Source organism: Salmo salar, chromosome ssa23, assembly GCF_905237065.1.
Source record: "Salmo salar chromosome ssa23, Ssal_v3.1, whole genome shotgun sequence".
Lineage (NCBI taxonomy): Eukaryota > Metazoa > Chordata > Actinopteri > Salmoniformes > Salmonidae > Salmo > Salmo salar.
In genome coordinates this window covers 15,360,928-15,375,562 of record NC_059464.1, presented here as the reverse complement: position 1 = coordinate 15,375,562, position 14,635 = coordinate 15,360,928, and the positions used below count along the sequence as shown (strand labels likewise).

Sequence of the window (14,635 nt, the reverse complement as noted above, 5' to 3'; positions counted from 1 at the left end):
CTGAAGAGCTTAGTGAAAGATATTTTTAGAAGCGCTGCACACAGGCATAAAAGTTGGACTAATTTACTTGAAATGAAAGTCTACTGAGGTGACATTTTGTCCTTGGCTATTTACATTGTTTGGTTCACAAGCTAGGTGTTTTTTCTATGTTTTGAGTTTCAACAACTAGGGACAAGTAGACCGCTTCTACTAGTCAGACTCAATCTCAATCTCACAGGCACAAACATGACTTGAGTCACTCCACCACGGTAACCTCCTACCCTTTAAAGGGCAGATGAATATTTTTGTCTCATCTGTGATGTTCTAAAAAGACTCGGGTCACAAAAAAATGTAATTTTAACAATATACCATTTTAGTTACTTCTACTAGTAATACATGTATTGTTTTAGAAACATTACAAAGCATTCTCATCAGTTTTTTTTGTGTTTTGTTCTTGTAATTTTACTGAAGAAAATAATATTTGGGCTGGTAAATTTTCTTATCTACCTGCCACAGTGGCTGGTGGACCAAAATGTGAGTGAATTTTATGCCCTTAGCCCGTTCCATCTCATCCCAAAGATGCTCTTTTGGGTTTAGACTTGGGAACTACGCATGCCACTCAAGTAAACTGGACTTGCTGCCATGTTCCAGGCAATGTTTTTCCACTCGTCAATTGTCCAGTGTTGGTGATTGTGTGCTCACTGGAGCCACTTCTTCTTGTTTTTAGCTGCAATAGCCCATCCTTGACAAGGATCAACGAGTTGTGCGTTCTGAGATACCGTTCAGCACTCCACTGTTGTACTGTGCTGTTATGTCTGTTTGTGGGCCGCCTGTTACCTTGCAGTAAGACCTTTTAAACAGGTCAACATTCACAAGGCCGTGGGGCTAGATGGATAACCAGGACGTGTGCTCCGGGCATGTGCTGACCAACTGGCAGGTGTCTTCACTGACATTTTCAACCGGATGTTTTTTTGTTTGTCGTACCATTCTCGGTAAACCCTAGACACTTTTGTGCGGGAAAAGCCCAGGAGGGCATCCGTTTCTGAGATACTGGATCCTGTGCGCCTGGCACCGACGATCATACCACGCTCAAAGTCGCTTAGGTCACTAGTTTTGCCCATTCCAATGTTCAATCGAACAGTAACTGGATGCCTGTCTGCCTGCTTTATTTAGCAAGCTAGGGCCACGTGACTCACTGTCTGTAAGAACGATCCATTTTTGTGAACGGGGTAGTGTACCTAATAAACTGTGTGTAATATATTATATACACTACATGACAAAGTATGTGAACAACTGCTCATTGAATATCTCATTCCAAAATCATGGGTGTTAACATGGAGTTGTTCCCCCCCCCGATTTATATAACAGCCTCCCTTCTTCTAGGAAGGCTTTCCACTAGATGTTGGAACATTGCTGCCGGGACTTGCTCCAGCCACAAGAACATTTAGTGAGGTCGGGCACTGATGTTGGGCCATTAGGGCTGGATTGCAGTCGGGGTTCCAATTCATCCCAAAGGTGTTTGATGGGGTTGAGGTCAGGGCTCTGTGCAGGCCAGTCAAGCTCTTCCACACAGATCTTGACAAACCATTTCTGTATGGACCTCACTTTGTGCATGGGGGAATTGTCACGTGGAAACAGGAAACTGTTGCCATAAAGTTGGAAGCACAGAATCGTCTAGAATGTCATTGTATGCTGTAGCATTTGTTTTCCTTTCACTGGAACTAAGTGGCCTAGCCCGAACCTTGAAAGCAGCCCCAGACCGTTATTCCTCCTCTACCAAACTTTACTGATGGCACTATGAAGCAAGATTCATCACTCCAGAGAACGTGTTTCCACTGCTCCAGATTCCAATGGCGGTGAGCTTTACACCACTCTACCCGACGCTTGGCATTGCGCATGGTGATCTTTAGGCTTGTGTGCGGCTGCTTGGCCATAGAAACCCATTTCATGAAGCTCCCGATGAGCAGTTATTTTGCTGACGTTGCTTCCAGAGGCAGTTTGGAACTTGGTATTAAGTGTTGCAACCGAGGACACTCAGTGGTACGTACTGTGAGCTTGTGTGGCCTACCAATTCGCGGCTGAGCCGTTGTTGCTCATAGACGTTTCCACTTCACAATAACGGTACTTACAGTTCAGCAGGGCAGACATTTGACGAACTGACTTGTTGGTAAGGTGACATCCTTTGACGGTGGCACGTTAAGTCACTGAGCTCTTCAGTAAGGCCATTCTACTGCTAATGTTTGTCTATGGAGATTACATGGCTGTGTGCTCAATTTTATACATCTGTCAGCAACGGGTGTGGCTGAACTGCACTCTATACTCCTCTGTAAACGGGTCATCTCTGTATACTTGTCGCAAGACCCACTGGTTGATGCTTATTTATAAAACCCTCTTAGACCTCACTCCCCCCTCCCCCCTATCTGAGATATCTACTGCAGCCCTCATTTTCCACATACAACACCCGTTCTGCCAGTCACATTCGGTTAAAGGTCCCCAAAGCACACACATCTCTGGGTCGCTCGTCTTTTCAGTTCGCTGCATCTAGCGACTGGAATGAGCTACAACAAACACTCAAACTGGACAGTTTTATCTCAATGTCTTAATTCAAAGACTCAATCATGGACACTTACTGACAGTTGTGGCTGCTTTGCGTGATGGATTGTCTCTACCTTCTTGCCCATTGCTGCTGTTTGTGCCCAATATTTGTTTGTGCCCAATATTTGTACCCTGTTTTGTGCTGCTGCGATGCTGTGTTGCTGCGATGCTGTCTTGCTGCGGTGTTGTCTTAGGTCTCTCTTTATGTAGTGTTGTCTCTTGTCGTGATGTGTGTTTTGTGCTATATTTTTATTTAATTTATTTTTAATCCCAGCCCCTGTCTCCGCAGGAGGCCTTTTGGTAGGCCGTCATTGTAAATGTTCTTAACCTCTTGGGGTGTGGGACAGTAGCATCCCACCTGGCCAACATCCGGTGGAATTGCAGAGCGCTAAATTCAAATTACTATAAATATTTAACTTTCATGAAATCACAAGTGTAATACATCAAAATAAAGCTTAACTTGTTGTTAATCCAGCCGCCGTGTCAGATTTCAAAAAGACTTTACGGCGAAGCAAACCATGCGATTATCTGAGGACAGCGCTCAGCACACAAAACATTACATACAGTTACCAGCCAAGTAGATTAGTCACGAAAGTCAGAAATAGCAATAAAATGAATCACTTACCTTTGATCTTTGTATGGTTGCACTCACAAGACTCCCAGTTACACAATAAATGTTTGTTTTGTTCGATAAAGTCCCTCTTTATATCCAAAAACCTCCAAGTTGTTGGCGCGTTTTGTTCAGTAATCCAGTGGCTCAAATGCGGTCACAACAGGCAGACAAAAATTCCAAATAGTATCCGTAAAGTTCGTAGAAACATGTCAAACAATGTTTATAATCAATCCTCAGGTTGTTTTTAGCCTAAATAATCGATAATATTTCAACCGGACAATAGCGTCGTCAATGTAAAAGAAAAACAAGAAAGGTGCGCTGTCGGTCGCATGCAGGAAACAGCTCTGGGGACATCCCACTATCCACTCAGTTGTCATTCTCCCTCATTTTTCAGAGTAAAAGCCTGAAACAATGTCTAAAGACTGTTCACAACTAGTGGAAGCCATAGGGAATGGAATCTGGGTCCTATCCCTTTAAATGGTGGATAGGCTTTCATTGGAAAAACAGCCATTTCAAAATAATGGCACTTCCTGGATGGATTTTCCTCAGATTTTCACCTGCCATTTCAGTTCTGTTAAACTCACAGACATTATTTTTAACAGTTTTAGAGTTTTTTTTTCAATCCAAATCTATTAATTATATGCATATCCTTGCTTCTGGGCCTGAGTAGCAGGCAGTTTACTTTGGGCACGCTTTTCATCCGGAGGTGAAAACAGTGCCCCCTACCCTAGTGAGGTTAACTGGCTTGCCTAGTTAAATAAAGAATTTACCAATCCACTAATTTGAATGGATGTCCACATACTTTTGTGTGTGTTTTAGTATACACTATATACTGAAAATGCACATACTGACAAAAATATAAATGCAATAATTTCAAAGATGTTACTAAATTACAGTGCATGTAAGGAAACCAGTCAATTGAAATAAATAAATTAGGCCCTAATCTATGTATTTCACATGACTGGGAAAACCGATATGCATCTGTTGGTCACAGATACCTTAAAGGTAGGGGTGTGGATCAGAAAACCAGTCAGTAGCTGGTGTGACCACCGTTTGCCTCATGCAGCGTGACAATTCTACTTTGCATAGAGTTGATCAGGCCTGTGGAATATTGTCCAACTCCTCTTCAATGGCTGTGCGAAGTTCCTGGATATTGGCAGGAACTGGAACATTCTGTCGTACATGTTGATCCCGAGCATCCCAAACGTGCTCAATGGGTGACATGTCTGGTGAGCATGCAGGCCATAGAAGAACATTTTCAGCTTCTTTTCAGAACATTCAATGCTCTGGCAACAGCTCTGGTGGACATTCCTGCTGTCAGCAGGCCAATTGCACGCTCCCTCAACTTGAGACATTTGTGGCATCGTGTTGTGTGACATAACTGCACATTTTAGAGTGGCCTTTTATTGTCCCCAGCACAAGGTGCACCTGGGTAATGATCATGCTGTTTAATCACCTTATTGACATGCCACACCTGTCAGGTGGATGGATTATCTTGGCAATTGAGAAATACTCACTAACAGGCATGTAAACAAATTTATGCACACACGCATAGATAAGGTTTTTGTGCTTATGGAACATTTCTGCAATATTTTATTTCAGCTCATGAAACAAATATATTTTGATTTGTTTAACACTTTTTTGGTTACTACATGATTCCATATGTGTTATTTCATAGTTTTGATGTCTTCACAGTGTAGAAAATAGTAAAAAAAAAAAAAAATTTTACTCTGACACTATTGTGGACTGTCAATTCTGACCTTTGTGAAATCAGGCAAGGGCTGGAGAGACAAGTTGCAGCCTTCACAGGACACGCCTTCACAGCCTAGGTGAACTTCAATGTACTGGAGGACAACTTTAGAAATTGTTTGCTTTGTTACAGGAAATATGGAAAGCAGAATATGGCGCAGTTTGTTTGTGTAGCACCTGAATCGGCAAGCAGTTATGCATCGTAGGGGAACAAAATAGTTTTAGGTTGTGGCACTCCAGTGAGTGTGACTCGTTGCAGACATAGGGCACTAGTAAAGGGACTCCTAGTCTTCACCCAGGAGCTCAATTGTCACTGGTAATTTTGCCTCTCTTGAATGCTTTTAATTCAAGGCCTAGTTGAATGTATTACATAATACATTGAAGTTGTGAAGGCCAATTATTGTTATATGCGCCTTTATTATATTTTGTAAATCCAGTTCAATTTTGATGACAATATCCCTGTGTCACTGTGTTGGTTATGATAGCGATGTAACTTGCACTTTGTTTTCGGTTTTGAATGACAATGTATTCCCCTAACCTTATTATTTCAATAAAGTACTTTTTTTTGTTAATATTATATGACTTGTATGCCTTTCCTTATATATAAGACTAATGCCATTTGTAATGTGTTTTGGTGCATATATAATGTGTATGTGTGTATGTATGTGTGTGTATGTGTGTATGTATGTATGTATGTATGTATGTATGTATGTATAATATACTATCCAGATAAGTGTTTGATCACAAAACATCCGTAGAATTATAGAAAAATACCAGTAATAACTTAAACAGTTGTAACTCATTCACAGTAGAAGTTACTGTAGGCTATTACTATTCTGATTTCAGATTTTCAACCATTACAAAATAAGGAAGACTCAATATGCTCAAAGTTTTTCCTCTATCTTCATTAGGAAGTTTTGTAAGTGGCAGTTTGGGGGGGGGGTTGATTTTTCATGTATATGATTTTCACAGGTGTTCTTTTTTGACTGAATGATGCGATGCTATTGTATTTCATAGGGCTATTTCTCAGCTTTCAAAATAAACTCAGCAAAACAATAAACGCCCCCACTGTCAACTGCGTTTATTTTCAGCAAACTTAACATGTGTAAATATTTGTATGAACATAAGATTCAACAACTGAGACACAAACTGAACAAGTTCCACAGACGTGACTAACAGAAATGGAATAATGTGTCCTTGAACAAAGGGGGGGGGGTCAAAATCAAAAGTAACAGTCAGTATTTGGTGTGGCCACGAGCTGCATTAAGTACTGCAGTACATCTCCTCATGGACTGCACCAGATTTGCCAGTTCTTGCTGTGTGATGTTACCCCACTCTTCCACCAAGGCACTTGCAAGTTCCCGGACATTTCTGGGGGGAATGGCCCTAGCCCTCACCCTCCGATCCAACAGGTCCCAGACGTGCTCAATGGGATTGAGATCCGGGATCTTCGCTGGCCATGGCAGAACACTGACATTCCTGTCTAGCAGGAAATGACGCACAGAACGAGCAGTATGGCTGGTGGCATTGTCGTGCTGGAGGGTCATGTCAGGATGAGCCTGCAGGAAGGGTACCACGTGAGGGAGGAGGATGTCTTCCCTGTAACGCACAGCATTGAGATTGCCTGCAAGGACAACAGGCTCAGTCTGATGACGCTGTGACACACCGACCATGACGGACCCTCCACCTCCAAATCGATCACGCTCCAGGGTACAGGCCTCGGTGTAACACTCATTCCTTCGACGATAAACGCGAATCCGACCATCACCCCTGGTGTAGACAAAACCGCGACTTGTCAGTGAAGAACACTTTTTGCCAGTCCCGTCTGGTCCAGTGATGGGTTTGTGCCCATAGGCGACATTGTTGCCGATGATGTCTGGTGAGGACCTGCCTTACAACAGGCCTACAAGGCCTCGGTCCAGCGTTTCTCAGCCTATTGCGGACAGTCTGAGCACTGATGGAGGGATTGTGCGTTCCTGGTGTAACTCGGGCAGTTGCTGTTGCCATCCTGTACCTGTCCCGCAGGTGTGATGTTCGGATGTACCGATCCTGTGCTGGTGTTCTTATACGTGGTCTGCCACTGCAAGGACGTTCAGCTGTCCGTCCTGTCTCCCTGTAGCGCTGTCTTAGGCGTCTCACAGTACGGACATTGCAATTTATTGCACTGGCCACATCTGCAGTCCTCATGCCTCCTTGCAGCATGCCTAAGGCACGTTCACGCAGATGAGCAGGGACCCTGGGCATCTTTCTTTTTGGTGTTTTTCAGAGTCAGTAGAAAGCCCTCTTTAGTGTCCAAACTGTGACCTTAATTGCCTACTGTCTGTAAGCTGTTAGTAACAGCGACCGTTCCACAGGTGCATGTTCAATAATTGTTTATGGTAAAATCCTCAATGTTATTGAATAAATCCCAGAACATATTGGTCTGTGCTAGCGAAACAGTCCTGTAGTCTTCCTTCCCGCCTTTGGGACAACAACTCCCATTGTTAGGGTGGAGACATGAGCATCTCGTCATTATTTACAGATCTGTGGATACAATTTGATTTCTGTGCAACCACTTAAGACTTCATCAATGCCTGTCTGCCAATCGTCCTCCCAAACTAGCTATTGGTGTATGCTCTGTTAATTTCGTCCCCTGACCTGGTGTTTGTTTGGTTGTGTGTTACCAGGCTGTTATGGCGTGGATCCAAAGATTGTTACTAAGGACTGGAAGTGTGCTCGCTGTAAGGCCAACGCCATGACTGAGGTTAGTGTCTCTACAACAGCTCAGAGTGGCCCTTCTCTATGTATGACTCACCTCACCTAGTTGGCCCAAATCTCTGTTGCTGTCACTGTCAATAGTGTTTGCAAACTTTGCAGGACTCTAAACAGTCATTAGATCTGGCACTAGTGTTTGCAGTAGTCACATATCATTAGGAGACTAACTGTTACTGGTCATCAGGTAGCAGGTACCACATCTATGTTTGGATGACTTGGATGATGATGGTTGACAGTTTGCTCTCCTGTTTGCAGAGTTGCTGTTTGTGTTCGCTGAGGGGTGGAGCCTTGCAGAAAGCCAACAACAACAAGTAAGTTTGTGTGCCAGTCAAATTTCCTTAGATCAGGGAGTGGTCTAGTCTAACAATCAGTAATCACACATTGAACATTTACTCTGCAATATATTGATTTATGTACACTTATGTTCACATATTTTGACGTTCTATTGAAAGATATCTACTAGGATTTAGTTTAGTTTATAAGCCACTAACAATGGTATGCTTTTGTGTGTGTATTGACATGTTTTTGTGTGTGTTATAGGTGGGTCCATGTGCTGTGTGCAGTAGCAGTGTTGGAGGCTCGCTTTGTGAACATCACTGAGAGAAGCCCTGTGGATCTGAGTGGGATTCCTCTACAGAGGTTTAAACTGGTGAGTTAAACACAGTACATGTCAATCAATCAAATGTATTTATAAAGCCCTTTTTTACATCATCCGATGTCACTATACTATAAGTGCTATACAGAAACCCAGCCTAAAACAGCAAGCAATGCAGATGTAGAAGCATGGTGGCTAGGAACAACTCCCTAGAAAGGCAGGAACCTAGGAAAAAACCTAGAGAGGAACCGGGCTCTGAGGGGTGGCCAGTCCTCTTTTGGCTGTGCCGGGTGGAGATTATAACAGTACATGGCCAAGATGTTCAAACCTTCATAGATGACCAGCAGGGTCAAATAATAATAATCACAGTGGTTGTAAAGGGTGCAACAGGTCATCACCTCAGGAGTAAATGTCAGTTGGCTTTTCATAGCCGATCATTCAGAGTTAGAGACAGCAGGTGCGGTAGAGAGAGAGTCAAAAACAGCAGGTCTGGGACAAGGTAGCACGTCCGGTGAACAGGTCAGGGTTCCATAGCCGCAGGCAGAACAGTTGAAACTGGAGCAGCAGCACGAACAGGCGGACTGGGGACAGCAAGGAATCATCAGGCCAGGTAGTCCTGAGGCATGGTCCTAGGGCTCAGTTCTTCTGAGAGAAAGAGAGAGAGAATTAGAGGGAGCATACTTACATTCACACAGGACACCGGATAAGACAGGAGAAATACTCCAGATATAACAGACTGACCCTAGCCCCCCGACACAAACTATTGCAGCATAATTACGGGTGGCTGAGACAGGAGGGGTCGGGAGACACTGGCCCCGTCCGACTTTATCCCGGGATAGGGCCAACTAGGCAGGATATAACCCCACCCACTTTGCCAACGTACAGCCCCCACACCACTTGAGGGATATCTTCAACCACCAACTTACTACCCTGAGACAAGGCCGAGTATAGCCCACAAAGATCTCCCTCACGGCACAAACCCGAGGGGGGGTGCCAACCTGGACAGGAAGATCACGTCACTGACTCAACCCACTCAAGTGACGCACCCTTCCTAGGGACGGCATGGAAGAGCACCAGTAAGCCAGTGACTCAGCCCCCGTAATAGGGTTAGAGGCAGAGAATCCCAGTGGAGGTCGGGGAACTGGCCAGGCAGAGACAGCAAGGGTGGTTGGTCGCTCAAGTGCCTTTCCGTTCACCTTCACACCCCTGGGACAGATTACACTCAATCATAGCACCTACTGAAGAGATGAGTCTTCAATTAAGACTTAAAGGTTGAGACCGAGTCTGCTTCTCTCACATAGATAGGTAGACCATTCCATAAAAATTGAGCTCTGTTGGAGAAAGCCCTGCCTCCAGCTCTTTGCTTAGAAATTCTAGGGGCAATAAGGAGGACTGCGTCTTGTGACCGTAGCGTATGTGTAGGTATGTACGGCAGGACCAAATCGGAAAGATAGATTGGAGCTGGCCCATGTAATGCTTTGTAGGTTAGCAGTAAAACCTTGAAATCAGCCCTAGCCTTAACAGGAAGCCAGTGTAGAGAGGCTAGCACTGGGGTAATGTGATCAAATTGTTTGGTTCTAGTCAAGATTCTAGCAGCCGTGTGTGGCACTAACTGACGTTTATTTAGTGATTTATCCGGGTTGCCGGAAAGTGAAGCATTGCAATAGTCTAATCTAGAAGTGACAAAAGAAGGGATGAATTTTTTCAAATTTACATAGATGGAAAAAAAAAATCTGTTCTTGAAACAGTCTTGATATGTTCGTCAAAAGAGAGATCAGGTCCAGAGTAACGCCGAGGTCCTTTACAGTTTTATTTGAGATGACTGTACAAACATCAAGATTAATTGTCAGATCCAACAGCAGATCTCTTTGTACTTGGGGCCTAGAACTAGCATCTCTGTTTTGTCAGAGTTTAAACATTGTTTCCAAATGACATCACCAAGAGGTAAAATATATATATATATATATATATATATATATATATATATATATATATATATATATATATATATATATATATATTAGTGAAAACAGAGGTCTAAAAATGGAGCCTTGAGGAACACCGAAATTTACAGTTGATTTGTCAGAGGACAAACCATCATTTTATTACGTGCTAATGGATAGGAACTCACAACCTCACTCTCCAACCAAGGTGCATGAAGAGGAGCAAACTGAAAAGACTGGAGTGGCGGAATATCTTCTCTTCAGCATATTATGTCAACGTAATATGTTATTTGCATTACAAGACCTGAGAATGGTTGGCACATCCGCCTCTATACTAGTCACTGATAGTCACTCAATTAGCCCATGTCAGCAAAAAATTGTTGAGAGTGCAAAGTTATTTTAGCGGCCAGCTATCTAAACTGACCGGGGGACCTCACTGAGATATCATATTCAAATCTGTAAACATTTCTCTCCACCCTATGGCAAAATGTGTAGAAGTGCAGGAAATTAGCTGTGGCCCCCACCCCCATCAGTTTCCCATCCTTGGACTAGAGACTAGGCTATTTAGAGGATGTCATGTGAGTTTGGGATTTAAGCCCAGTCAGTCAGAACTTCTGACATGTCATATCAGGGGGGATATGAAATGACATCTCTTTCTGCAAAGCCTTATTTCTGAATTTAGCCCTTTCACAGGAATCATGACAGCCATTTGTATTTCTAGAGAATGTAGCATGCTTCTGTATACTGTTTGACCGGACATACAGGCCTAGCTTTCGCTGTCAGACTTCCCTTTCCTGTCTCTCTGAGCATGTTCTTATCCTTATCTGTGCTGTGCAGAAATGTTACTACTGTAAGAAGCGGATGAAGAAGACGTCCGGGTGCTGTGTGCAGTGTTCCCATGGCCGCTGTTCTACGGCCTACCACCCTACCTGTGCTCAGGCTGCTGGGGTCCTCATGCAGCCAGACGAGTGGCCTTTCGTGGTCTACGTCACCTGCTGCCGGCACAAGGGCCCTATTCAGACAGAGGTATACATCAGTTGTACTTTACTTGGTGTTTAGGATTGTCTTTCAGAAAGAGGAAGCCATACACCAGACGGGGAACTCTGAAGGCCTCTGTTTTGGGACTTAGTTGGGAACGTTCTTCTGATACTTTGCCTTATAGTTTCTAAACCTTCTATATACACTGAGTATAGCAAACATTAGGAACACCTTCCTAATATTGAGTTGCACTCCCCTTTGGCCTCAGAACAGCCTCAATTCGTCGGGGAATGGACTCTACAAGGTGTTGAGAAAGTGTTCGACAGGGATGTTGGCCCATGTTGATTCCAATGCTTCCAACAGTTGTGTCAAGTTGACTGGATGTCCTTTGGGTGGTGGACCATTCTTGATACACACGGGAAACTGTTGAGTGTGGAAAAACCAGAAGCGTTGCAGTTCTTGGCACAAACCGCTGCGCCTGGCACCTACTGCCATACCCCGTTCAAAGGCACTTAAATCTTTTGTCTTGCCCATTCACCCTCTGAATGGCGCACATACCCAGTCCATGTTTCAACTGTCTCGAGGCTTAAAAATCCTTCTTTAACTGGTCTCCTCCCTTTCATCTACACTGATTGAACTGGATTTATCTGGATGTTTTGTATACTCAGTGTATTCAGGACTGTGCTCACCACATTGTATTGCATAAACATGACTAGGTTTTAGATTTGAGTGAAAACTCCCACCAGTGTGCCCATGTGCTTCCAGTCCAAAGAGGTTGATAGTTCTTATTTGATGCTAATCCTGTGGATGACTGTTTAATCATCACTGATCTCTCTCTCCTCCTCTCTCAGCGTAACAAAGCAGCAATGCATGAGCTCACCGTGGGACAGAGGGTGATCTGTAAGCACAAAAATGGCCGCTACTATCAGTGTGACGTGGTGCAGCTTTCCAAGGAGACATTCTATGAGGTCAACTTTGATGACGGTTCCTTCAGCGACAACCTCTTTCCCGAGGACATCGTGGTAAGGAGACTTACGTTTCAGTAATTCATATGCTGTTCATTATTCGTTTATAGATTACTTAGAGAGCTAGGCGAAATGGACAAAAGTCCATAGAGTGATAAATGTACCCGTTTTTTTTTTTTTCGATAACGAATCAGTGATAAATAATGGTAAATTTTTTGGGGGTGGAGGGGCTAGAGCTGGGCAATACGGACAAACAGTAATATTGTGATGAATGTAACTATTTTGCTTGATAACAATAATTCATTCATTAATGGACAGTTACTTTAAATTAGTGGCAGGGCTCTAGAACATTTTATTCCAGTGCCAAGTAAGACAGCTGAGATGGTGGCCTATGATAAACAAATTAAGCTATTTCATGTAACATCTCCAGTTGTAACGTGGTGCCATGAACTCAATATTAAGAGGTGAGAAATATAGTAGTGGCTTTGAAAAACAGTAGTGTTTTTCTCCACAATTGCATTTTGAGCAACGTTAATATGCTTGTGCTTCTCAGAATGCACAGTGGGGAGAGGGAGCGAGAGTGGCTCGCTCACACAGCAGCCGACAGCGAAACAGGGACAGGCAGATACTTTCATAGCAGGAATCAACATGATGCATAGGCTATTACTGTTGACCAAATAATGGTTTTAGAACAATCTACAGGAATGTTGTCTACCACATTGTTTATTACAGACGTACACAAAATGCTTTGGTAAGAGGAAGGGCATGTCAATGTCGTTAACTTTCGGTTTATCATCCCAGCTCTGTACCACACATTGGTTGAAATTTTGTGATGGCTTTTTGGTGCTTGCTAAATAGTATGTTCGTAGGATTGTATCTAATGTTGTTTTCTGTTGTCAGAGCCGGAATTGTGCCCAGCTAGGCCCCCCACCGCAGGGGGAGGTGGTGCAGGTCCGGTGGACAGATGGTCTAGTCTACGGGGCCAAGTTTGTGGCTGCTCACATCATCCAAATGTACCAGGTACTGCAACAGTATTCATACTCACCCTCAGCAACATGGTACCTTATGCAGAAAGAGATTAGTCTTATATGAAAGAATGCTTTGCTGTCTAATTGATCAGCTCCATTTTTCCAGATATAGCAAGCAATACATTAACAATCTGTGATGAAACCATTGTTTTGTTTGCTATGAGAGACATCAAATGTGGTTATTTTGGCATTGATGGTGTTGTTTGATGTAGGTGGAGTTTGAAGACGGGTCACAACTAACAGCCAAGAGAGATGATGTCTATACCCTGGATGAGGAGCTGCCCAAGAGAGTCAAGTCAAGACTGGTGAGTGTGCTGTGAGCTATCCAATATACTGAATCCAAAGTTGCTAACCTTTGTACATTGTATATCAACTCTGAACATTTTCACTCTACTGTAGTAGTCTACTGTATCTTATTCTCCAGCATGTTTGTTAATGAGTCTTCTCCCTGTGACAATGGACCATGAAGTAATCATCTTCTGTGTGTACCCTGCCCCCTGTCTCCTGTCTCCCCAGTCCAAGGCGTCAGACATGCGTTTCGATGGTATATTTGAGGACAAGGAGGCCATCCAGCAGTCGAAGAGGCAGAGAGTGATCAACTCACGTTACAGAGGAGACTACATTGAACCTGTGATCTACAGAGCCATCATGGAGTAGTCTGCCGACTACAGCATCGAGTAGCCTACTCTACCAACAAATCACCAGCACTGATATTCCTTATCCAGACTTCTGCTCACTTTACCTTAATTTATCCACTGAGTGAGTAAGTGTAGCTCTGACTAAAGGACTTCCTTTGAAAAGAACTGTCCAACCCCTAGTTTAGACTGTGTTTGTCTTTTTCTTCAATTCATCCCTTCATCATTACAGCATTAGGCACTGGTTTCCCAGACACTGTTTAAGCCTTGTCCTGGACCAAAAATATCTTTCCAGAACTAGGCTTGATCTGTGTCCAGGAAACCTGCCCCCATGGTTATTACCATCCATGTCACGTTTTATGCTTCTCTGCCAGTGCCCAGTAGCAGTCATTTATGTATTGAATGAAGTGATATTGGCCCTTGATTTTTGCTCCCAAACAAGATGTAACTTTCTAATAATAATAATAACAAATCACTCAATATAATTCAGTGGTAGGAAGGATTTCCTAAAGGGAGTGAAGCAGACACAAAAGTTATTGCCACCCATCCTCATAAACACTTGTGTTTTCTGACTCAATATTTGACAGAATGTTGCCAGTTGTTATTTTACGTACATATGTATATTTTTTCCTATGTATACTGAACAAAAATATTAACACAACATGCAACAATTTCAATGATGTTACTGAGTTACAGTTCATATAAGGAAATCAGTCAATTGAAATAAATTAATTTGGCCCTAATCTATGGATTTCACGTGACTGGGTGGGCCTGGGAGGACATAAGCTCACCCACTTGGGA

At 43.3% G+C, this 14,635-nt stretch overlaps 1 protein-coding gene across 8 annotated transcripts in view; it reads left to right on the top strand.

Annotated features, from left to right (window-relative positions):
- Positions 1–14,635, top strand: part of LOC106584183 (lysine-specific demethylase 4A) — a 59,465-nt gene extending 44,830 nt beyond the window's left edge. For 6 of the 8 annotated variants that reach the window (XM_014169161.2, XM_045706480.1, XM_014169158.2 and 3 more), the window contains 8 exons: positions 7,603–7,679; positions 7,946–8,001; positions 8,231–8,339; positions 11,066–11,254; positions 12,058–12,228; positions 13,072–13,191; positions 13,412–13,504; positions 13,716–14,635. In XM_014169161.2, coding sequence (XP_014024636.1) covers positions 7,603–7,679; positions 7,946–8,001; positions 8,231–8,339; positions 11,066–11,254; positions 12,058–12,228; positions 13,072–13,191; positions 13,412–13,504; positions 13,716–13,856 — 956 coding nt within the window. In that variant the 3' untranslated portion in view covers positions 13,857–14,635. The remainder of the gene's footprint in view (positions 1–7,602; positions 7,680–7,945; positions 8,002–8,230; positions 8,340–11,065; positions 11,255–12,057; positions 12,229–13,071; positions 13,192–13,411; positions 13,505–13,715) is intronic. The other 2 variants (XM_014169155.2, XM_014169156.2) reach the window with 1 other exon arrangement.